The sequence below is a fragment of the Cavia porcellus genome, unplaced genomic scaffold, assembly GCF_034190915.1.
Source record: "Cavia porcellus strain 051 isolate PalLab524CR breed Dunkin Hartley unplaced genomic scaffold, mCavPor4.1 scaffold_7, whole genome shotgun sequence".
Lineage (NCBI taxonomy): Eukaryota > Metazoa > Chordata > Mammalia > Rodentia > Caviidae > Cavia > Cavia porcellus.
This window is the reverse complement of record NW_026947490.1, coordinates 61,482,737-61,508,110: the sequence shown is the minus strand read 5'-3', so window position 1 is coordinate 61,508,110 and position 25,374 is coordinate 61,482,737. Positions and strand designations below refer to the sequence as shown.

The window sequence follows — 25,374 nt, the reverse complement described above, 5'->3', positions numbered from 1 at the left end:
CATGGCTGTAAGTGTGGCCTCAAAGCATCAATACAGACCACGGACTTGACAGCTCATTTCCGCTCAGAAGACGCACGGCACAAGGTTTTGGAAGGAATCTGCAAGAACTGTACATGCCTTGAGGGGAAATGGGTCCTTATCTGGACCAGATCTTTAGGCATTCAACATCCTAAAACACCATTCTGTCCTTGGAAATGTCCTGGTACGTGAACAACCATCATGCTGACCTACGAACCTGAGCAGATTCCCTGTGAGAGACTGGACAGTAGTAGAGCCTTTCTTACCTGGAACACTGTCCTCACTGAATAAATCAGAATGTGGGGTCTCTTCAGTCATGGCCCCCAAAACATCTAGGACAATCAGATCCTATTTTTATTTTCTTTCACTTCAGGGTCACATCTGTCACCACCCCTCCCCTAGCCCATGATTCTGGGACTATCTTTGAAATGTCACCTAAATGCACAGTGGGCCTTTGTTCATCATACACTTAAAGGTGTTGTGCCTGTCCAATATGCCATCATTTCTTTGAGAGGAGATCATATTCATCATTTAGAACCTAACTCTGAACTGAATATCTGTTGAGGTTCCCATCGCTCAGGGTCTCCAGCTACCCAGGCCCAAGTTGGAGAGTTTTCAGCCAAGCTCTCACCCCACCATGTCGTTTTCACCCTGTCTGTACATCTCTATCTTTTCTACGAGGCTGTGAGCTGTTTGGGGACAGAGACTCATCTTGCTGATCCTGCCTGACATGTACTAGTTGCCCAATGAGTGCATGGATGAGTGAATGACATATGTATGTTGCTAGAGCTTGCCTCTAAATTTTCTGGTAAAAACTCGCAAAGAACTTTTGCAGCTTAGGATCTACAATTTAGAAGACGCTTTGGAGATCATCTTTGCCTTTAGGAAACCTCACATCAGACAAATTCCATACAGTTCCCTTAGCTACATAGCTCTCATATCAGAAGTAGTAATACACTCACAGTCTCTGATGATTATTTATAACAAAAAATGTGCTTAAATTCTACTCTGTTCTTGCGGGTTAAGGAGATGTGTGGAAGTTTAGATATTTTCTGCTACAGTCAAATATTAAAATTAATAGAATAGCAATAGATTGATGTCTAGAATGTTTCTTATTCTTCTTCCCACTGGACAGGTAAATACCAGCTGTCCCCCACCGTGAATATGCCCCACGATGACACTGTCATTATAGAGGATGACAGATTACCTGTGCTCCCTCCTCATCTCTCTGACCAGTCCTCTTCCAGCTCCCACGATGATGTGGGATTCGTGACAACAGATGCTGCTGCGTGGGCTAAGGTGGCAATCAGCGATTCAGCCGACTGGTAAGCACATCGTCCAGAGTTGGCAAACACTAGTTAATTGCAATCACCTTTTATTTTATGTTTTATGTGGCATAGCAGTGAGCACAATCAATTCTTTACAGCAATTTTTCATTTTCATTGCTTTTATTCTCTTAATTATCACTTTTAATAAATTATACCCCAGCCCTGTAAACCTGCTCAGTTGTCTTAGCCTTCAAGGGCTGTGGTTAACACGTTAGCCAAATCAACAACAAAACTACCATGCACCGGAAAACCCTGCTCATTCCTTTTTAAGTTTCACTCTTTATTATTTATTTTAAATCTCTGTTAATTGGATGAATTGTTATTCTAGTAAATAAATAAATCCAAAACAAATCCTCAAGTTGATTGCAACAATTTAGATGCAAAACTAATGGCTAATGTGGCTTGGGAATGGGAGGCGCCTTTATTAAGGTTTTCTTCTAGAATGTTACTACTTTTGAAAATGTTTTGTACTTCTAATGTATTGATTTGGGGAACAGTCTGGTTGCTATTTTTTTTCTGTGTCTTTCAAAATAGAAGACAACATCTGATATTATTGAGTCAATGTGTGACTTCCAAGTGTGAAGGTGCCTTAATCTACGTGCCTGGTAATTATGCACATTAGTAAGCTGAGGGAAAAACCCTTCTTAGACTGACCTTGCAAGGCTGAAGCAATTATCATTACAAACCATGTGAAGTATTAGACCAGCATTTTCTTATTGCCCTTTCTCTGGGGTCCTTTCCAAATATATCAGCAAAATCATATTTAAAAATGTTAAAGGTTCATTCTTTCTCTACTTATCCGTTGATACTTCCTACACTTTTCCTAACTTGTGTCAACATTAATTCACTGACATTCATTTGCATGAACATTTTAGTAACAATCTTAACAAAATTATTATTATATTATATTATTTGGCCCCCTCCCTATGCAAATTGGCAAAGATAGGGTGCACTTAGCTGTCATTCTGCAGGTGTTCTCAGAATGAGTTCACCTCTTCTTTGGGCCTTGAAAAGTTCATCTACAGCTTTTCTTTCTTTCTTCTTTAATTCTTTTTTTGAAAATACAGGATATAAAAATAGATCTGTGTTCAAGCCTGCATGATAATAGTTCAGCTTTGAATGATTTTTTCGGCTAAGTGTGGGGGGAGCTGTGACACCCAGGAAAACACCCTTTTTGAAATCCACAGATGTGAGTACACTGCTGTAGTTGGTTTCTTTTTCTGAAAGCGAGAGAAGCAACAGAGAAAGTGAGGTTTAGATCTACGCAGCATTCGTCTGACGCACAAAAGCTTTTGAGTCTCTACTGTGGCGAGAAGCTATGGGGCTTTCCGAGTTGGTGGAAAGAAATACCTCGCAGGGCTGGGGTGTGGCGTTCATTTCCCTTAGGGAGATTTACAGAAATGCCACGACTTGTGTGACTTCGGTGTGGCCAGTGGGGGTGAAGGAGGGAACAAGAGCACAGGGTTATCCAAACAAGCACCACAGCTGTCCTGCATCACAGTGAGTGAGTAAGCTCCCCAGTCTGACAGTATCTCCCTCATCTTTGATGGAAATGTTAGGAAAACAAAAGGCCAATAAGACAGGATTAATAACTGGAATTTTAATAACGTTGGTGGTCAGGATATGGTTACATTCTCTAAAGAATCAGCTCTCAGTCTGCTGTCTAACCTGTTTAATATCCTAATATATTGTTTGTTGTGTCTGAAATTGCTTTTTAAATGGGAATATTGATAGGGAAGAATTAATTATAGGGTAGTTTAAGAATTTTTAGTTATTTTAAGACACTTATTAGCTCTGCAACTCATTTAACATTTTCAGTTGTATCTGTTTACAGTTCACTGCATAATTGAGAAAGGCTAAATATGTCACTTGGCTAAACTTCTAATTTGTTAATAGTGGAATGTACTTTATTTTCAATCTATTAGTTGATTTAGGGAACATTAACAGTAGTTGTTTTTTTTTTTTTTTTTTTTTTTGGTGTGTGTATATCAGCAAGTTCTAACTTTAATGGCAGCCTAAGTTCAGAAGATATAAAATTAGTTTCAGAATATGCCAAATGGGGTTTTTAGGCAGTGATGCTTTATATTTCTTTGAAAAATGTTCGCTAGTGATTTCTGTGAAAGCTGTATTTCACATTCATTCTGTCCACAATCTCGATGCCTTCCTGTAGATCAGACTTTAAAATTTACGTGACACCAAAATTAAAAAAAAAAATTGATAAGCAGAATGATTGAAGACAGCCACATGCACAGTGTCATTTGCTTGTAATCTTGGTACTTGGAGAGACTGAGGCAGGAGAAATCCTAGCTTGGTCAATTTAGCAAGACCTGTGTGTCAAAATTTAAAGTGTTTTGTTTTGTTTTGTTTTTTAAAGGCTGGAGATGTAGCTTAGTGTGAAGACCCTGTGTTCATTCCCTACTACCAAAACAAGAAAACAAAGAATTACTGCTGTTGGGCGTATGTTATAGTTTGGTGCTGTAGAATCAGGCCTTAGTTTTCATGGCATGGGTTTGAATTTTCCTACTTTAAAAGTGTTTCTGGACATGCTGTAGAAATCAAATGCCGTCTGCACCAAAGCATTGACTGCAACATGCAAAATGGGCACCTGGAAATGCAGGACAAACCTGGCCTGCTCCTTCATGGGACATTGTATCTATTGAAAATTGTGGAGAAGAAATAACGATATTTAAAATGAAAAGATTTAAAATGAAACACAAATAAATTGACACTAAAATAGAACGTTATGTTTTCTAAAAATATAAAACAAAATTATTTTGGCCTTAGACTGAATTCCCAGCCGCTGTGCAACTGGTCTTCCCTGCGTGTGTTCCTCAGCCAGGCCTGGGATGACCCTCAGGAGGCTCTGGAGGCTGCACCCAGGGAGTTGGCCCTGTCATCCTGTGACCTCGAGAGAGGATGCTTCCTTAAAGTCTGAGCCTTGTGCACCTGTCACACTTCACTCTTGGGCCCTACCCTGCTTGTGGGAAAGACTGAGGAGGACTGTCCACTGCCTTTGTGTGATTCTGAGGACGCTGTGGTTTGCCTTACTTTGATAAGAAGAAGTAGACAGTTGCCATCTGGTAGTATCTTACTTCACTGTGTGGTGTAAGGTTTATGCAGGCCTCCCATCTTACCTCCTTGAATTCGCCCATGAGCTCTGAAAGATGGGTCAGGTAGCTGTTCTCTTTGCAGAGCGCGTGGAGGTATATAGACTCCAAGCAGCTCATGCACCTTATCCCCAGGCCAGAGGTTTCTAATTGGGCCCCGCTTTTTGTAACCTTTGGCTTAGCTCTTCTGAGACCCAGTTATCATTTCCTGCTAGTGAATTGCAGCTGAAGTTTTACTCTTTTTTACTTCTGGGGAATTGAATCCAGGCATTCTCTACCACTAGATATATCCCCTCAGCTTCATATGTTCCAACTTGAGACAGGATCTCTTAACTTGCCCAGATAGGACTCAAACTTGTGATCCTTTTTGGCACAGCCTCTGAAATGCTGGCAGGCTTTAGCTAAATTTTTGCCATATATGCCAAACTGATCACTGTCTTTTTAAATAACATAAATGACATTATTCTTGAGAAGCTTGCTTCCATCAGAAACATCTGGCAGTCTGTCATCAACTCAGCTGAATGGAAGAGGCCCCTGCATACCCTCAGTGTTTGTGCAGGCTGTGAAGGGCTGGTTTCCTACCTGTCTGTTAGGTAAGGTGGCTCCACCCTGATAGCAGAGAGATGGAGAATTGATTTACCCAATGCATCCAGCAGTGGAAAAAAACGTGATCATAACATGAACTGTGCTTAGAGCACTGGTAGCAAAATGTTTACAGAGTTTTACAGAATGAGTGATTCTCCATCATCTCCAAGCATAAATTATATACTCCACATCCATTGGACATTGTGACACCATCCTGTCACCATCGGCCAAATGCTTCCTTGTCATCTTCAATCGGCCACTGTATTGGTGCCACCCAAATCAAATGCTGTCTAAATTTAGTTCTGTTCTTTGTGACTTGCTTATATGCTGCTAATTCTCTGATCTGTGCATCTGTAGCATCTATTTCAGACTTTTCATTGGTATTTTCTTTGTGAGCTTGTAGAGCTTAAGGATTTTTTCTTTTTTATTATTTTGACTTTGGTCTACTATAACTCTTTACCCTTAATCAGAATAGGTTCCCAGGCAGATTGGTCAAGTTGAGTTCTTTTCAGTTGATTAATTATTTCAGATCCTCATGAAGGTGTTTTGTTTGTTTGTTTTGGTTTGGTTTGTTTCCTTTTCTGAAATACAAGGCACAGATGTGTAAGAGAGCCAGGGTACTTGGTTTTTGAAACTGGTGTCCAGCTGTGATATAAGTGATCAGTTACTTGCTTCTAGTATATGTATATAATTTATGCCTGGTTTCCTCAAATATTCAGTGCTTCTAAAGTGTGGCAAATAACAGACTCATTTTTTCATTTATTTACTTGTTTATTTTTCCAGTGCTGGGGGTCAAATCCAGGGTCTTGAGAATGCTAACACAGTGCTTTACCTCTGACTGAGTCCCCAGCTCTGGATTTGTGACCGTCACTTACAAATAATGTTTCATCAAAAGGAGTGAGGAGACTAAGGGAGGGAAGAAGGGAAACAAAAAACTCACTTGTAGAGAGTGTTGCTCTGAATGTTAAATTAATTTTTGGTTTAAAGAAAAATAATCTGCATCTATTATTTAATTTAAAATTTTTTTGAAGAATACATATGGATGCATATGCTCACAGAGTATTATAACTTTTCTAAATTGGGTGTCTACTTTCTTAGTAAATGCTGTACATTTGTCTTTCTCTTATCACCAGCTCTTTGAGTCCTGACGTGGATCCAGTTCTAGCGTTTCAGCGGGAAGGATTTGGACGCCAGAGTATGTCAGAAAAACGCACAAAGCAGTTTTCAGATGCCAGTCAATTGGATTTCGTTAAAACACGAAAATCAAAAAGCATGGATTTAGGTAGTGAGTACAATCTCCATGAATCTTTATCTAAATAAGGTTTAGATGCTTTTAGGATAAAATTGATGGTCCCAAACACATGTGTGTTTGTGTTGAGCACTAGAGGAAATAAATGTGAAATGTAACAATTTGGCAAATTAGTTTTTCTCTGAGTTTGAGATAACTATATTACTCCTACGTGGCATGTTTACAGAATATGCAATATGTTAATCTGTTTTCTTATGAGAAAAGAAACAAACACATGTGAATATCATGCTATATTCATGTATCTTTATTTTATAGCCTGAAATGTTATATGCTATGTAAAAAGCATTTCATTGGAATTGCATTTGATTTACTCTGGGATTTTTGAACTAGAAGGCAAAGTTTTGGAGAGAAATCATTATCTCAATCCATGTCTAGAATTTGGTTTATGATACCTTTCTTTCATTGCTGTTCTTTAAGGTTTGTTTATCAGAACCTCTGTTTTTATAACTAAAGCACTTAATAAAATTAATAGTCTGACAGATATTTACCATAGAAACTATTTGGGAACAAATGAGAGGAGGAAAATAATCACAATTTTTCAATCAGACATCAATCAGGTAGTGTCTCTCTAAATCCAGATCCACCCAAAAGAAAAAAGTAAAATAATTAATTGTATCTGTAAACTGATTTTTTAAAACACTTTGTTAATCAACTGTAACTTATGCTGTTCTGTGGTGGCTGTTTGTAATTGAAGACTAAAAGCATTAATTTGTCATAGGCACATAAGAAAATGTGGTGATGCCTCGCCTTGGCTAATTATGATATGCTAACATACAAATAACACACATGTCTGTGAAATGAAATGACTGGCATATTGCATGGAGGCACTGCTTTTTTTCCCTCTCCTTTTATTTTTGATTATGGATGTTTGCTCGATATTTTGCATTATTTGCATGACATAGTATCTAAGGATTGTCACCTAACTGTAAAGATCTGGGAATGATTGAAGCATGTCGGGCCGGGGAACTAACTGGGCTAACCATTATACATTTACCTTTTAACAGTAGCTGACGAGACTAAACTCAATACAGTGGATGACCAGAAAGCAGGTAAGAATGGACAGTGGAGACTGTTGCCATAGAAACTGTGGTCCAAGAAGCTTATCACAATTACAGAGCTGCCAATCATATTGCATGTAAACATAAGTATTCTAGTCTTGCACAGATGTTTTCATTGTGCAAAATCAAATTGTACAAGAGAAGAAAAATTTTCTATTAGGAAAAATTTATCAGTAGTATATTCTAAATGGAAACACAATATAATGCACCACAAAAGTTAAAAACTGCTTTTGTTTTCTTAATTATACTTGTATAGGAATATTTTTGTCACTTAAAAAAGAAAGCACAATCCTGGAAACATGATCTCTTATTGTAGACCAGTGATGGTAAATCATTTAGAGACCAAATGCTACCCAGTACCCACTTATTCATCACAAAGTGCCAGTGCTGTATTAAATCTGATACTGAGATTTTAATTTAGAAAACAACTCACACATTAATATACACTGTCTTAAAGACAACCTGTTTGCCATGGACCCAGAACACTGTTAGGCTATTCAGGTGTTAATCAATCCACTAATGTGTAGTTTATATCTAGTTCTCAAAGTGGTAATTGTGATCTGAAAGATCAGATTGCCAATGTAAACATTTCCATGAGGATATCCAGTACCGCTGCCTAGGTCACTGAGAAAACCTTGGTTCTTTTTTAAATGCTATAATTCACTCAAATTGAACCTGAAATTGGATTAATGTATATGACTGCCATATGTTTATTTTTGAACCTTTAAAAAAGTCATTGCTTTTAAAATATTGGTAAATCATTGCACAGAAACAGTGCATTGGTTTGAACTGGGTTTCACACCATAGTGAATTTTATTTTTTATGTTACTCTGTGATTAATTGAAGGAGAGTCTTTACATATAGTTTAAGTAATATGTTTTGTACAATTGAACATTGTGATTTATTCTTGTAAGTTTAGAATTGTTGTACTTATTATAGATCCAGATAATATATTACTTAGCACCAATTAGCTTTCATTGACTGCTTTAACTTGTAATAGTAATTAGTTTTAGCCTGCTTGAAAAAGTGTGTACACCCCCATACATATTTAAAGATTATTGTGGACTTGGTTAAGGTTAGCGTGTTCTGTAGAGTAAAAGATAGATTATAAAAATTAAATCCAATAAATCATGAGATTAACTGTGTTGCAAAATCATCAGCTATAGCCTTGGCCCATACTGAGTAGTTATTTGTCTTATCAAACATACAATTCACTGAAATTCTGAAGGAGTAATAAAGAAGGAAATCACTTGATTGCTTACATATATAAAGTAGGAAATTGTTTTTGAAATTAATAGTAGTGTTTTTAAAGAAACAACTCCTGTCTTAATCATTTTAATAGCTAAGTTGAACTGCTTATGTTAAAGGACATGGCTGGTGGGCCGGGGATTTAGCTCAGTGGCGCAAGTGCCTGCCTTGCAAGCATGTGGTTATGAGTTTGTTCCCCGGTACCAGGACATGGCACGTCTATTAAGCCAAACAAAGGGCAGTGCTTCATGTAATCAGCTCAACGCTGCAACAAGAAAAAGAACAACTTCATGTAAGTTAAAAAATAATGGCATCCAGTCTTTAACTGAATTATATAACTTGCATGGCAAATAAGCAGGTTTGATAATCAAATCAGACCACATATTTTTCTGTTTTAAAATGTTAGACCAGGGCTGGGGATTTAGCTCAGTGGCATAAGCACCTGCCTTGCAAGCAGGCAGTCGTGAGTTCGATCCCTGGTACCGATAAAAAGGAAAAAGACAAAAAAAAAAAAAAAAAAAAGTTATACCTTACATATAAAACATATATTTTGGCAATCTATGCTACCAAATTAAATTGGAAAATCTTGGGACAAAAAAATTATTACATAGAAAAACATCTATACCAGGTGTTTTTGGCACTCAAAAAGTTTGCTGGTTTTAAAATCTATATTAATAAAATATCTGAAATAGATTCTCACCACCCAATATTAGACATTGATCATATTTTCAGTTATTTTTCTTTCTTGGTATTACTTGAATTTTCAGAGTTATCATGATTTTACAGTTTAGTCCCAGGCTTGTTTGGACAAGTCATAGCTACGTTTTAGCATATTTACTTGTCTTGATAACAAACTGTCATGATGAAAATCATGTCTGATTTCTCTTTGCCCCTTGCTGAAGATGTCTTGCCCTGTATGTTTGTGTCTTTGCTTTGGTAAGAGGGCAGTAAGAGGTAAGGAAGAAAAAATACAGATCTTAGGCCTGGGACTGTGGCTCAGTGCGAGGCCCTGGGCTTGATCCCCAGCACCACAAACTAACAAAATCAGACCTTAGGGAAGGGGTATGATTGTGATTTACTTCTTACTCCCAGGTTTAGGGATCTTAAATTTCTGGGGAAAAAAGAAGACAGAAAGAGAATTGAGTTTTTAATAGTTATTCCTCAAAATACAAAGAAGTAACCAAGGTATACTCAAAGTCTCAAAAGTTTGTGTAAGAGTTTTGCAGTATTGATTTAAAGTGAAAGTAAAAGATACTGATCTGGAGACTGAGGCGGAAGATTGTTACAAGCTTGAGACCAGCCTGAGCTACCAAATGAGCTCAAGGTCAGCCTGAACTGCATAGCGAGACCCTGTCTCGCAAAGACAACCCCCACAAACTGATTTTTTTTTGGTACAGATTAAACTAAATTAGCTGTTGCTCATTTTGTTTATAGAAAAAGACATTTCCAGTTTTTATTACTAGTAAAGGTTGGTAATTGTCAATGGTGGGTGTTGGGTTCATTTTCCTAAAATGTTACAGTGCACTGTTATGAATTTAGGGAAAACAGGTAAAGCTCTGAATAAAACTAATTTTTGCAGGGTGAGGGAAGTGTAAGTATTTACCTCAGGCCTTATGCAGCCTTTACCAGATTTGCCTGTTTACACTGAGGGCTGCTCAGTTTTACCAAACACTCATGCCGTTTCTGAACTTCATTGTGAAAGATTTTGTTGTTCTAAGTACATTCAGTAAAATCTCAATAAAAACTTAGTAAAAAAGCTTAATATGTGTAATAAATGGTATTTTTTACCATATTTCATGTGAACATGAAATCTTAATTGGAGATACATACATTCATATATATATATATATATATACACACACACACACACACACACACACACACACATAGACACACACATAAATACACACATTCATACATATCCCTGGCAAATCCAAGAAAATACCAATATTTACCTAATACATGTTTTATAGAACTCAAATACAGCTGGTAAATTATGAAAGCTGAAATCATAGTTTATTCAGAAAGGATTTTCTCAATGCTGATTTCAGGGAATGTAAAGGTAAATATCCCTCCTTAGGAATATTCTTTCTTATTCCTTAATTTTTTACCTTTCATCTAGTTCTTTAGAAAAAAATCATTTTTGCCTGTAATAATACGTTTTCTGAGACATTTGAAAAATATACCTGTCAAACATCATAATGCCATGAAGACGGGAAGTGAATATTCTTGACAGAAATATCCCACGTGAACTTTTGTCCTAAAACAAACAGTGAAATATGTACAGACCTCCATCAAGGACCTTAGCTGCACCCTCATTTCTCCTGAACACAATCAGCTATGGAACAGTAATTTATCATTAGCATCCGACGTCTGCCATTCTGCCTATATTGTGACATACATGTTCTTTCTTAAATCTAGCTCCCCATTACGAAAATTAGGTGAAAGAGAGCCAAGGCTGTGACTCAAAGACACAGCGCCTGCCTGGCAAGCGCAAGGTCATGAGTTTAATTCCTGGTAAAAAAAAATTAGGTGGAAGTTGTAGCATAAGTGAATCTTAAAAAGACAACTCTTGTTTTGACTCTGGATTTAATTTTCTTTCTTTCTTTTTTTTTTTTAAAATTTGTTTTTTGTCTTTTTCTTTTTTATCAGTACCAGGGATCGAACTTGCGACTGCCTGCTTGCAAGGCAGGCGCTTATGCCGCTGAGCTAAATCCCCAGCCCCATGGATTTAATTTTCATTTCATTTTCTGCTTGCAGCTATGAAAAGCCCATGACACAACTATTTCCCTTTTAGGTACTAACATGACACGGCTACTGCTTAATTATTGATCAACATATGGGCTGATGGCCCCATGCAGAGATAAACTATTTAGTTTTTCTAACTTCCCATTCTTTCTCATCTGTCTCTTTAGTGGGGTAAGTGAGACGCCAGGGCCTTAGCCTGGCTTGCCCAGGTGGTGGTGCCGAGCTGGCCTTTCTGCTGTGGAAGACTAAATTAGTGAGTTTTGAGTGCCAGGTCAGGAGTGATGGATGAGGCTGTCTTTCTTGGTTACAGAAATCAGTTTTGATTGCCTTTTGAACTCGGTGCTATTGGTATTATCTCAGGCCTTTCTGCCCTGGATCTTCAAGGAATAGAGCCACATTTTGAATTCACTGAGGTTTCCCTTGCTGTCCTGCAGAATTTTTCTCAGTAATTGCTAAGTCTTCTGCCCCTCACCTGTTTTTCAGACGGGTATTATTCCAGGCCCAGAGCTGTGAGGGCTCGCATTGAGCCTGTTCAACATGCTAGTATTTCTGGGACAGGGCTCACAGGTTCTTGGTTCCATTCAAATTTTGTAGTGCTTTTTCCATGGAGGGCATCTTTCTTGGAATTAGGTTTCTGACTGGAGCTGGGTTGTCCTAATTGCACTGGTGACCAACAGCCCTTGTGCACTGATTACACAGGGTTGCGGGTCTGCAGATGTCCCAAGAAAGAGATGCACGGAAGTTCATTGTTTTTAGTAAAGTTTATTTTAAAAGTGTCTCAGTGTCCATGTCAGGCTTTTGCCGTAAAATATTTGACACAGCCAGAAAATGGTTTTGGTTAAGTGGAAAAGTGTACTATGGCTTGTTTATTCTTGCCTTCGTTGCATCTCTGTGTATGCAGTGAGATTCTTGGTTATTCGGATTCTATTGGATTATTTGTATTACCTGGAGGAAAATGATTTGATAGAAAATTTTCATCTATTGAGTTAAAAAGGAAACTACAACTTAAGAGTTTTCCTAATGGAACTAGAGAGACAGAGTCTAATATAAATTTCGGAAGAATAAAAATTAGTAATGATTATTTGTTCTTTATATATTTCCCATGCACACTTCAACACGCATCATGAGGAAATAGCTTATGTCCCTGACCACGCGTAGACACTCAGGTATGTAATTTCCACTTTCCTCTCACTAATGTTTTCATCATTTTTATTTTAAACTCCAAGGTTCCCCCAGCAGAGATGTGGGACCCTCCCTGGGTTTGAAGAAGTCAAGTTCCCTAGAGAGTCTGCAGACTGCAGTTGCCGAGGTGACGCTGAATGGGGACATCCCCTTCCATCGCCCGCGACCACGGATCATCAGAGGAAGAGGTTGCAATGAGAGCTTCCGTGCTGCCATTGACAAGTCCTATGATAAGCCTGTGATGGATGACGACGATGAAGGCATGGAGACTTGTAAGTCTGTGACGCTGGAAGGGCACCGATGACCCATGCTTATGTAGACATGTTGTTCTTAAAGTGTGTGCCAGGGAACCCTGTGGAGTTCCCAGCGTTGTTCTGGTAGATCTGTGAGATCCAAAGTGTTTTCATAAGAAGATATGATTTGCCCTTTTCCTCCTATTCTTTCATATATATATATATATTTTCTAGAGGGTACATGCTGTGTGATATTCCATTAGGCTGAATGCAGAAGCAGAAGCTGTGAGAATCTATCTTTTCAGCAAGTACTAAAGTAAGCATTTTTTTTTTTTTTTTTTGTCTTTTTTGTTTTTATCGGTACCAGGGATGGAACTCACGACTGCCTGCTTGCAAGGCAGGTGCTTATGCCGCTGAGCTAAATCCCCAGCCCGTAAGCATCTTTTTTTAAAAAGTAAAGTATTTTCCAAGAATATGTTGTTCTCACAACATATTCTTGGAAAATATAGGTTTATTTTAAATGAAACTAATTTATGTAACTATGAAATTTGTTTCTTAGTTATATTTTAAAATTTTATCAGTTTTAATTCATTATATATTGATAGATATAATCCATATTCCAAAATGGTATTTAGAGGCCAAAATGTTTGAAAACCACTGCTATATAATGTTTGTAAGGTGATGTAAACAATGAATACATGTGATAATTTATGATCTTAAAGATGTAATTTTTTTGTTGTATTTTAGAAGTTACTCCATTTCTTTGAACTAAATAAGTACGATATATTTGTCCATGTGTTATCTTCAGATTACAAAATATTTAAATATTTCCTTCCTTCCTTCCTTCCTTCCTTCCTTCCTTCCTTCCTTCCTTCCATAGTACTAGAGGCTAAGCTCTGGGACTTTGCACTGAGGTACACCCCCAGTTCCACACCTCCTTTTTAAAGCAATTTGAGATAGTGTCTGATTGAATGACTAAATTATAGAGGCTGGGTGACCTTGAATTTGTAATCTTCCTGCCTTAATCTCCCAGAATGCTGGGATTAAAGTCAGGATTATAGCCATGTGCCACACACCTAGGTCAGATGACAAAATATTTCAGCCCAAGATGATTCAAAGTCAAGGGTAAATATGAGTGAACAATATATATATATATATATATATATATATATATATATTTAATTTTTAAAAAATCTCCTCTCTCTGAACAATATGTATTTCTATGGTCCAGTGAGGGAAAAAAAGTAACATTTATAAACAGGTACAAATATATGCTTCAGGGGAATTATCTTCAGAGCTAAACATTTTATAAAACTAGGCATTCTACTTTTAAAAATGGAAAAACACTAATATATTTACTTTGATGAGAAATGATTTAGGAATCCTAATGGTAAGAACTATTAACATATATTACTCAAAACTACTAATTTCTATTTTAATTTTTAACCTCTAATTGTGACACCAGCTACCTGTTTCTTATAAGAAAAGTCAAAGATCCCTGTGGCTCAAAGTTCATGCACAAACTAGAAATAATTATACGTGGATGGTAAATTACTTGCATTTTAACATTTTGGAGAGATTATGTATGTCACACATACACCAGAAGCATTGTGGTGTGGAAGAAGAATTTTAAGTAAAAAGAATACATTTGGAGATGTAAGACCAGATTATATAATTTCTGCCTGTAACCTGAATGTGTTCAGGAACATGAATACTTTGGCCATAAAATAATATACAAAACACAACCTAGGGAGAGGGCTGCTAGGTTCCTCCTCACCAGTTTTCTCCAACTAAATTGGGACAATTTTTTCATTATAATGAGCTGGTGATGTCAAATATATGCAGCATATTCTTGCCAGAATAAAACATATTTCCTATTTTAGCTGCCAAGCCCAGTCTCCAAGATCCTGAGTCATATGAGCTTTTGGCCCTGTTATGTTTTCTCCCATCATAATAGTGGTTCTTTGCCATGCTAACTAATTTATTTGACAACTGATAGATTTTATTTCTGTGTCCTGGTTGTATAATTAATAAAAAAGTATAGTTGTTTGTTTCATCACATTATTTTTAAGCATCTATAATTTATGATGCTCCTGAACATTTGTCTTATTCTGCTGAAAGTGTTCTTAAATCCCTGTATAAATTTCAGTTTATTCATGTAATGTGTCACTCATTTCAAATGCAACAGGACATGGAATATGTATGAGTAGAAGGTACGTTCTTGTATTGGCCTCGTGATACTGTAACCAAATATCAGAGGCAGTGAATTGCTAAACAGGAAGAGTTACTCAGTTCATGGTTCTGGAATTCCAGTCCCACATGGGTCAGCCAGATTGCTGTGAGCCTCTGGTAAGGGTACTGGGTGGTAGGGGAAAGAGGTGTGTAGTAGGGCAGACTGCACATATCATGAGCCAAAAAGCAGAAAGAACCAGGTGTTGTAGGGATGGTTGTAATTGCAGCTCTGGGAAAGGCTGAGGTAGGAAGACTATTGCAATTTTGAGACCAGCCTCAAACTGTGAGAACCTGTCTCAAAAAAAAGGGTTGGGGTGGGGGCAGCTATAGTTTTCTGAGTTCTGTTTTGAATATTAATTCTCAGACCAGGTGCTGAGCTTTGGCGCTAACAGGAAATGACTGTTGTAAGCATCCAGGGCTTGCAGAGCAGTGGTCTGGATTGTTCTTGGAGGTGGAAGAGTCCTGAGGGGTGTTACCTGGAAGACTCCCATGCTGATCCAGTTTGGGAGGAACTAAAACCCCTTGAGCTTTGATTTCCTCATTTGTAAAACTGAAGATGTGGACATACATAACATTGATATTCAAATTGCATTTGACCTCTGGTCAGGAGAGGGGTCTCCCACTTCACCCCTTTCTTACTGTCTGCTCCTCCGTTCCCATAGTTCCTATGTGAATCACTTTATGATGCTGGATTTTGCAGATTTTAGATTTTAAAATGGTTTGCTACTTTTGAGAGAATGTTTAACAAGCTCTGGCTTAGATGGTATAGATGAGTTTTGAGGTCCCACGGTGTTTTACCACCCTGCTGACATTATAGCCCAGTGGTGGTGACCCTCTAGCACACATGTCACTGAGGACTGTGTTTGTCACTGAAAGGTTCACCATCACTGGCTTAGCTGGTCACCATCCTGCCTGCTGTCCTTTCCCCTACCTTCTTTGAGACCCATGAAGGACACCCCTCTGTCTGTTCTGGTCCTCCATCACCAAGCATGGGGCTTGAAAATCACAGGGTTCCATGAGTGTCAGATCAGTTAGTGGATGACTGTTGCCAGTGTGCAGAAAGGTTGGGGACAGAGGGACTTCCAGTGTGAGGTGCAGGATGACAGGGACATTTAACTGGATCTGTGGCATCTCATCTACAGCTGGCATATACTAATGATGCCAGCAAGCTCTTTGTTTTGCTGAGGAAAAAAAAAAATCAATCAAGGGTGGCTTCACCACTGGTGGCCACAAGCCTGTCACATTTTCATCTGGAAAAAGTGAAAGGCTTGTCAGGCCTGCATTTGTGAGTGGCTTGTCCTCCCTCATCTGTGCCCTGTGAGTCTGGGGGCAGAGAATCCTTTCTTTTCTAGTAGATGGCTTGGTTCCAGCCACCTGATGTGGTGTCATCACCGAGCACTGCTCTGATAGGGGGACTCTCATCCTAGCAGACAGGATGTCCCACAGTTTGTTGTGCCCTCTGCCAGTGCAGGGTGGGGCGACGGCTGTAAGCGACTGTCAGAGGGATGGAGGATGGTTGGCTGAACTCTCTTTCGTTTTCCCCTCTCCATGGCCCACTCCTCTTTCCACGGTAGACACCTACAAAGCATGGTTGATCACCCGTCAGCTGGGCGAGCCCTTCCCTGGGGATGATTTCATGGCTCTGAACAGGCTTGCCTCTTCTCTGCAGCGTGAAGTCATGCCATAGGCACAGCACCGGGGGCCAGGAGGCTGGGGTGAGATCCATGTGGTATCTGGTATCTGTCATCTTCTATAGCACTTACGTTCTTCCCGCGGAGATGGCAGAAGCCAGCGTTTTTGTCTCTCATTTAATCCATCTGGCCTCTCCATGTTGTGTGTGTCTGTCTGGATCAAGATGGAGCTTTGTATTCTGGGACCCATTATCTCTGAGGCCCTACCTGTGTTTGACAGGTCAGGGCATCTACAATCTGCTGCTGCTTCTATGCAAATGGCCTCTGCAGCCTGTCTCTCAGCACGTGGCTGCTGCATCTCCCAGAATGAGTTGCTCACAGTAGCTACCAAAATCACATGCAATAACACCATTTTGTTTCTTTTTAAAAATGCATAGTCCAGTTTTTTTCATAATTAAAATGTTGCCAGATATCTTAAATCCTGTTCCTAATTTGCTAACAGCTTTTTGGGGGAGTTGTAGAGAGGAAACAGAAGATGCAAGTATCTCCTATTAATTGTGGATACTGATTTAAAAATACATCAAATTGATAACTTAAAAAAAAACGTTATGGCTTCAAAGCATAGAGGCACTGCTTTGGGGTAGTTTGGCATATTCTTGCATAGCACTGTTAGAAGATAAAAGAAAGCATTGCTTTAAAACATGCAAATTTTAGGTTTGAAGTAGGAGAATTGAAGGAACTAAACTTATATTAGTAAGGGGAATTTTGTTTTTAGCATATTTCATTTGATAGCTCAGATTTTCTACTTCCTATCCTTCTGCCCCCTTCTAGTCATCATATATTTGAGCAAAAATAATGCAAGCTGTTTAATTTTATCATAACCAGAACCTATTAAATTACAGCAAATCTACTGTGAAAGAATTCAGGATATGGATTTCAAAGTCCAAGTACCTTGTAAACTATTTCCTTTATTTAATCCATTTTAGTGGCTAATTGGATGTTAGTCTATAAAATATTTGTTTTGAAATGGTAGAAAAAAGAATAATGGATCCTGTAATTTTATACCAATTTGTGTACTTAAATCTACAGTTTAAGGAAAGGAGCTTTGGTTAATTCTTAGGAAATTTCTGAGTGAGGTATAGGGGTGTATATGTGAAGCAGCTAAAGTCTTCCCTAAATTTCTCTTTCTGGATGAAAAGTAACATAAGGTAAAAATGAAAAGAATCACATCTAAAGTGTGTGGATTATAGGTGCCTCATTTATAAGCATTCTTAGAGGGGAAAATATTTAAATATTTGATCAAGATTCTACTTAAGTGCTGAATGCTTGGAGTTCGTATTTTCTGATTCTCAGTGCTGTATTTTGTTTGCTTGTTTGTTTCTCTTTTGAGACTATTGAATAACCTTTCACATGAGAAAGCTTGTTGCAATTCAGTCACCCTGACATACTTCAGTGTGTATTCATGAGTCCTGGCTCCTACAATCTGATGTTTGGGTGTAAACTCTTGAGGGGCAGTAGATGATTGAGCCCCAGTAATCTGACCACGTTATGGTGCACAGGGTCACAGCACCAAAGGCTGGACCCCTGCATAGCATCTGTAGAATTAGGGTGCAATGGGAGGAACAAGGGAGAAGGGGTCCCAAGAGGAGGACATACATGAGTCAAGGTCAGTTGGTTGAGGGTCTTCAGCAGGGTACAGAAGTGATGTCAGGGTCCTGTGGACTGGGACTGTGTCCATAGTTCCTGGTCCTCCTTGGCTTGGGGTGTGTGGTACCTGTGAGTGTACAATGAGTGAAATTTAAGTTGTATGCAGTGGGCAGCCTGCAGGTAGCCACATTTATTTGTATTTTTGCATAAAGGCATTTAAAAGCATTTGAAGAATTTCAAACAAAAGGATATGATTGGCCATGGAGTTGACAACAGCTTAGTGAGAAGGAGAGCAAGTGGCAGCATTAGTAACAAGGAGATCCTTATATTCTAAGGCTCGTAGGACAGGATTGCAGGAACCCAGGGGAGTGGTGAGTCCAAGCTGCGCCTGAGGAAAAGGCGGACTGAAGTGTGGGCTGCGGCACAGTGTGCGGTGAGGTGGAGGAAGATGATGTGATTTCTCTAATTAGCCTTGCCGGCTCGGGAGCTCGGGGTCATCATCTCACTGTGGACTCACTCCATTGCCAACCTTTGTTAATGTCTCCTCAGGAAATCTAATTTCACCCCGTCTCTCCTATCCAGCCCAGAGGCTTCTGACTCACTGTGTGACGCTATTGCTGGGGTCCCGTAGGAGGCCTTCCACCTTCTCCGAGTCCTGCAGGTGCGGGTGCTGATCTTACCCTGACCCCTCAGAGGAGTTCAGACTTCTTGCAGACCCCTTACCCTGTGTGTATACGTTGCTCTGTCACCATCCTTTCTCGAGAGACTTTCCCCTCGACAGTCTTGTGTTCCTTTGACTCTCTAAATCCTTGAGTGATGGTAGAGACCTGTCAGCATTTGAGACTTTTCACATAAAATGTTTTGTTGTTTTGTGGTGCCTGGGCTAGAACCCAGGACCTTGTGTATGCCAGGTATGCATTCTACCGCTGAGCTCCACCTCCAGCTCAAGGTTTTTTAAAATTTTTCTTTTCTTTAACATTAAGAACTTTCTGTGTGTACCCAAAATGGATTATGTTTCATAGTAGTTTACAGCCCTGGCTTTGGAAGATAAGGTTTCTGATTCCTCAAAAACATACCAAAAATAAAAATAAAATATGGCTTTGCTGGCTGTTAGCTGATGTTTCCTTTGTGCATTTTTATGTTGCTGGTCATTCTGTTTCTTTTTTTCTGGTACCAGGGATTGAACTCATGACCAAGTGCTTACCAGGCAGGCGCTTGTGCCTGCTAAGCGAAATCCCCAGCCCTGTCATTCTATTTCTGTAGAGCACTTGAAAGAGTCTAAGCAGTGGCCTGGAATCCTTTTTCACAATAAATCATAATTTATATGTTAATAAAGTATACATTTGACATTAAGACCACTCCTTAAAATAATATTGTTCTATTTATTTGGTGTGTTTGTTAGTTTGCTTGAGACGGGATCTTACTACATATTCTAGACTGGCCTTGAACTCTCTTGCCTCAGCCTCCCAAGTTCTAGGTTTAGAGGCATGTGCTACCTTGTGTAATTCTTAAAATCATATTTAAAATGCCACTTTTTGTTGGGCAGGATGTCTCATGCCTGTAATCCAGCACTGAGAAAGCAAAAACGAGAGACCCATTGCAAATTCAAGACCAATCTAACTAAAAAGCAGAACCCTGTCTAAGGAAAAGCCCCAGAATGCATAAATAAATGCCCATTCAACTACTAGATCTGTGAGTGCTACCATCTTGGGGACACTCCAGTTAGTCAAAATAATGGAAAAGAAATACTTTCTCCTAGCAGGCAGAAATCAGTTGGAAACCCAAAGCATCATTTGTAAGGGTTTATAAAGCTGAGAATGTGACCTGGATCATGCCTGTCCTGCAGCCCTGTGTGGGAAGAGGGAGCAGGTTCAGGTGACACCCTAACGTGATGGCTGGGAATGTTTTATCTACTTCTGAGGGGATGGATTAATTTAGAATGCAGAGTAAAAGCAAGCTGTGCTTTTCAGTAATAAATCATATATTCCTTGGGAGAATGATCCTGTTGTTTTTGTCCCTCCACCCTCTTGCACTGTGAGTTTTTATTTGTAATGCCACAGGCCGTTACTAAGTGGGATGTCTTAGGGGCCATGTATTAACTTTCCTCCGGTTGAGGAAACCCCTTCTCCGGTCCCACTCTTCTCACTTCACTGTTTCTGTGTCTTTCTCCATTCATGGTCATATTATTGATGCTTTACAATATTGGTCACTATTCCCACCCACGTTTTAATATCAAAGCTTTTGAAGTCTTTGTGTTTCATGCGATCTCTGTCTGTCTCTGCCTCTGTCTCTGTCTCTGTCCCTGTCCCTGTCTCTGTCTCTGTCTCTGTCTCTGTCTCTGTCTCTGTCTCTGTCCCTGTCCTTGTCTCTGTCTCTGTATGCGTGTGTGTTGGTGTTTAGAAAAAGCTTGTTTCCCTTGCCAAGAGTTCATCATTCTGGTGTTAAGAGTCAGAGTCCAGAAGAGCAGATTCTACGCCATCTGCATCACTAGCTGTTCATTTCCTATATATTTCTTCCTTTTCCAAAGTTAAAATATTCAGCTCTAATAAGAAATAAAAAGAACGTATGCCCTTAACGTGCTCTGTTCCCCTGTAGGACTTAGCAGTGCTGGGAGTCTACGCCTCTTGGATCTGTGTTACACTTTTACTCTACAGTAGTCAGGAAACATTGCCAGCATTCCATGGATTTGCTAAACTCGGTGGCATTTTCCATCATTAACTCTGGTTTTAACTTATTGTGCATTTTCTGTTATTTGGGGTGTCGCATACCTGTAATCCCAGCACTCAGGCAGGGTGAAGCATGAGGGTTAGAGGATCCCAGGTTGGAGCTCAGATTGGTCAGTCGAGCAACTTAGCAAGACTCTAAGAGAACAAAGAATTGAAGGGGGGGTGGTAAGAAGGAAAGGATAAAACAAAAAGAGAGAGGGAGAAGGATGGAAATGTAGCTCAATGGAAAGGCTCCGGGTTTTGTTTTAAAACTGTAAGATGGTAGCATGTGAAGACTGTGAGCCATTGTGGGCAGTTTTTATGTTTGGTCCTTTGTCTCCCAGAGTAAATTGTAACTGCTGAAGAATTAGTGTCTCTGTCGTTGAGGTTTCCTAATCCCTAGGGTGGATCTTTATAAATAGAAAGCAGGGAGGGACTCTGCTTCATATTATGGGCTGTTTGTCCATTTAGCCATTTACTCAACCAGTATTTGCCCATGTTTTCCAGGCTCTGCCCTCAGAGGAGAGTACTTGCTGAGTGGTGAACAGGAAACTGTTTGATCATTTTAGTTTTATATTTGTCTATTTATGCCTACTGGGCAATTCATTTAAATCTAGTACAATTGTCAAAACTGCCTCGAATGAATTTTAACTGCTAACTCCTAGTCTTGTGATAAGAAATGGTGGAGATGTCCTACAGCAGTGTTTAATATGCACAATGGTGCCTGTGAGCATGTTCTCCACAGCATTTCAGTGCGAATCATAATCTGATCAGTGTCGCCATGACAGAGTCCTTAGTTCTAGAGTTGGAAGCTTCTCATGTTATTAATCCCGAGATCTAGCAGGGTCATCAAAGACCCAGCATCATTCTGCTGCTTGGTCCACAGTTCAGCTTTTCCACGGGCAATCCCAAGATTTGGGGACCCTCTGCTTTCATAATGTTCATGTCCAGCAGGAAGAAGTAAGCTATGCCACCAAGGGTGGGATGTCCACTCCATCTGATGGAGCCATCTTTGGTCTGGTAACTTTGACCAAAAACTCCACTGGACCATCCATAAATTGGCTTCAGCGTCATAATGAGTTCACCCCGTAGAGCTGAGATGAATGAGTTCCACTGCGAAGAGTGAGAGAAAGGCATTTTGGGTAAGCAGTGAACAGAGACCACTACAATGTCAAGAGTAGCATCACCTATCTGTGAAGAAAAAGATTCAGTCGTGTGGCTTGGAGTCAACTTCCTTTAAATTTTTAAAAATTATATTAGTATGTATTTACAGTACAGAGTATAGTCAACTTTTGACTGAAATATTTGTGACAAGTAGATAGAAGTATTTGCTTAATGGCAGGAGCTGCAGCACCTTGAAGATCAGTTGAGACCCAGTGTCATTTCTCCATGATCACTGACTCATAAATGCCCAGACTTTTCCAAACTTCTTGGTGACCTCGTCCTACTGTGATACCTGCACAACTGAGCAGCTTAATTTGTAACGTGGGCTAGAATTTTAATTGAGCTACATTTGCATTTGTTGAAAACATGGTAATTAGGTATATCTTAATTGCAGAATGACTGTACTGTGTGAAAGAAATAAGCAGCTTCATGCATTGCTTTCTTTAAAAAAAGAAACTCGAAAAGTACCCGTCTTTATAGGTAATCACATGGGGAAGTGGCTAAGAGTTGAGTGCATAGAGCAGGTTAAAATAGGAAGAAATACTGTCAAAAATAGACATTTCAGTTTGTTTGGAAGGAGATAATCATCTTTCTTTGTTCAGGCTATCTTGAAAAGGAAAGTAAATAATCTGTAAAGATGAGGGAAATTAAAGTGGAAAACATCAGAATTTATACAGCATTTAAAATAGTAAATTGTCTAAAGATAAGTTTATGATTAGTTCTTATATTGTAATTTACTGTGTGAACACAATAGATCAAGTCATTTACTGCTGATATATTGCTAGTACTTTTCTTAGTTGAAAAAATAGTTCACATAAATGTTCCATGGGGTTTTTTTTAGCTTAAGGGGAATAAAAATATTTTATGGCCTTTGTAATAAAGGTAGTACTATAAGTATAAAATTTGGTTTTAAAATTTAGACTCTAACTAGCATATCAGTAGCCTTGAATATATATATGTATTTTTAAAAATTGAACATATGTAGCCAATTTATTTGAGCTTTGATAAGCCATAGGGTTTTTTACACAAAGGCAAAGTAAAATGAGAGATTCTTATTTTTTCTTTATTGAACAATTTCTGAGTTTGAAGCATATATAAGATGTGATATTCTAAAAGAACATCTTATGTTTATACATATGAAGCTCCATATTGCTAAATATTTTTAATTAGTTGGCATTCAAAAGGATTAGTTACATCAGTATACCCCCAGTAGAGTTTCTGTGATAATGTATTATCTAAATCAGGATAAGCATCCAGAAGTTTCCACTTTCAGATACCATTTTGATCAATCCACTTGCTTGGGGCAGGAACATGAAGATTGTTTTTATTTTATAAGATGAGCTTACAAAACCCAAAGTTAATAAATGATTTAAAACTTTCTGTATTTCACTCAATTTAGGAAACAAGTTGCATTACACACACCAGAAAATGATTGTGAGTATGAAGAACATTGGCAACAAATGTGACTTCAGCGTACAGTGAGCTGTGGAGGCACCGCCTTTATTCTGTGCCCGAGCCAAGTGCAGATATATGCCCCTTGAACCCCTGCCAAAAGGATTAGGCAGAAACCAACAAAATCGCTACTGATACTTCCATTCATGATTTATGATAATGGTTGCTGGGGAAGACTAACTCATTTACGTTTATTGAGCTCATTTTTTGTTTATAGTTTCAGACATTGAAGAGGGTTGTAAAATCCATTACACGATACATAGACCACTAACAATAACAGCAGAAAAATATACCAGAAACAGATCAGTGCCAAACCCAGTGCAGTGGGCAACCCTCGTGTGACTGTGGTTGGGTCCTGGCCAGTTTTGTCAGGCTGGAGTAGAGGCAAGGAGGCATTTTTTTTGAAAGTGGAGGGAGGTTGACATCCAGAAGTTGGATAAAAGTTTGCTTGGGAAGAGTCACTGGTCTAAATGTTAGCAGGCATTTATTTGCATCTGCTGTCTGCCTGGCCATTCTTGTTTTAAAGGCACGAGGATGGGAGGCAGATGTGTATGAGAGAGTATGTGAGAAGTACAGTATTAAACAAAGCATTGTACAAAGATCCATGGACACATAAAACTGGTTGCCACTTGGGATTGTCAAACATTCGCTGGCATCTATTTAGCCTGCTTGACTACAGCAATAGTTGTCGGTTTTGTACCTTTGGAGAATTGTTTGCTAACAGTGGCTCAATTATCTTGCATTTGGGGCCACACACATTCCCAGAAAGCTGAAGCACTGGTCTACAAATAGAACCCAGCCATATCGAAGGGTACTAGACAGGACACTGCAGCCCTGTATTGCATTCTCTTGAGGAGCTGTCATTTGAAAGATTGCAGCTAATTAGCAAGCTTAGGCCAGTTGGCTAGGTTACTTTTTCATGCTCTGAGTGCACTACAAGAATTACAGCCTTCACTCAGCATCATCTGTGAAGCTGTGGACTGTGATCATGTCCCTCTGGAAGGGATAACTGGCTTCCTCTAACAATCCTGCATAGTCACTACTTATCTATTAATTGACAGAAAAAGAAGCAAATTTCCTCCGTGCCACCGGGCCCTTTGGAAGAGGAAGGTAGCTCACAGTTAAATAACCCCATACAGCAGAAGATCTGCTCCCCTACAGTCACCTTTGTGGGTAGTAGCTTGTCCAGAGGCTGCTGCACTCATTTGCTATGGCTTCTTTGGTCTCTTCATCAATCTGAGCCATGAGTTGCAGTGTTAAATGACCTTATAAAATTTGCAATAGGTTTCTGGGATGCAATGCTGGCTCCTGGGATAATCTTCTGGGAGAGAGCACATGAATGTGTGCTGTGTGAAGCATGGAGCTGCACATTTCACAAATGAAATTATCCCAGAAATGCATGAAGGTCTCGCTGCAGTCCAACTGTACAATGATATTATAGCAGACACGGTTGCCTCGGACAGCAAGGGCACTGATGCCAAGGCCAAGAAATAAAAAAATAGGTCCATATGACTTCCAAGGACCTTCTAGATTTAGACACAGTGATGTTTTTATTCTGGCAGTACTCAGGGAGTGGCCTGCAGAGATGGGAACTTTGTGGGCTCATGTTCTTAATCAAATATGTCAAGACAAAGAATTCTGTACCTTTGTTTTTATATTATGCATAATAACCAGAATGTTAAAAACAAAACAAAGAAAAATACCTAAAAAGTTATTACTTGGGCCTG

At 39.1% G+C, this 25,374-nt stretch overlaps 1 protein-coding gene across 14 annotated transcripts in view; it reads left to right on the top strand.

The window, feature by feature from the left end:
* Pard3 (par-3 family cell polarity regulator) overlaps positions 1–25,374 on the top strand; it is a 605,303-nt gene that overhangs the window by 382,719 nt on the left and 197,210 nt on the right. For 5 of the 14 annotated variants that reach the window (XM_063253673.1, XM_063253678.1, XM_063253671.1 and 2 more), the window contains 4 exons: positions 1,154–1,343; positions 6,172–6,323; positions 7,352–7,396; positions 12,628–12,855. In XM_063253673.1, coding sequence (XP_063109743.1) covers positions 1,154–1,343; positions 6,172–6,323; positions 7,352–7,396; positions 12,628–12,855 — 615 coding nt within the window. The remainder of the gene's footprint in view (positions 1–1,153; positions 1,344–6,171; positions 6,324–7,351; positions 7,397–12,627; positions 12,856–25,374) is intronic. The other 9 variants (XM_063253682.1, XM_063253679.1, XM_063253676.1 and 6 more) reach the window with 5 other exon arrangements.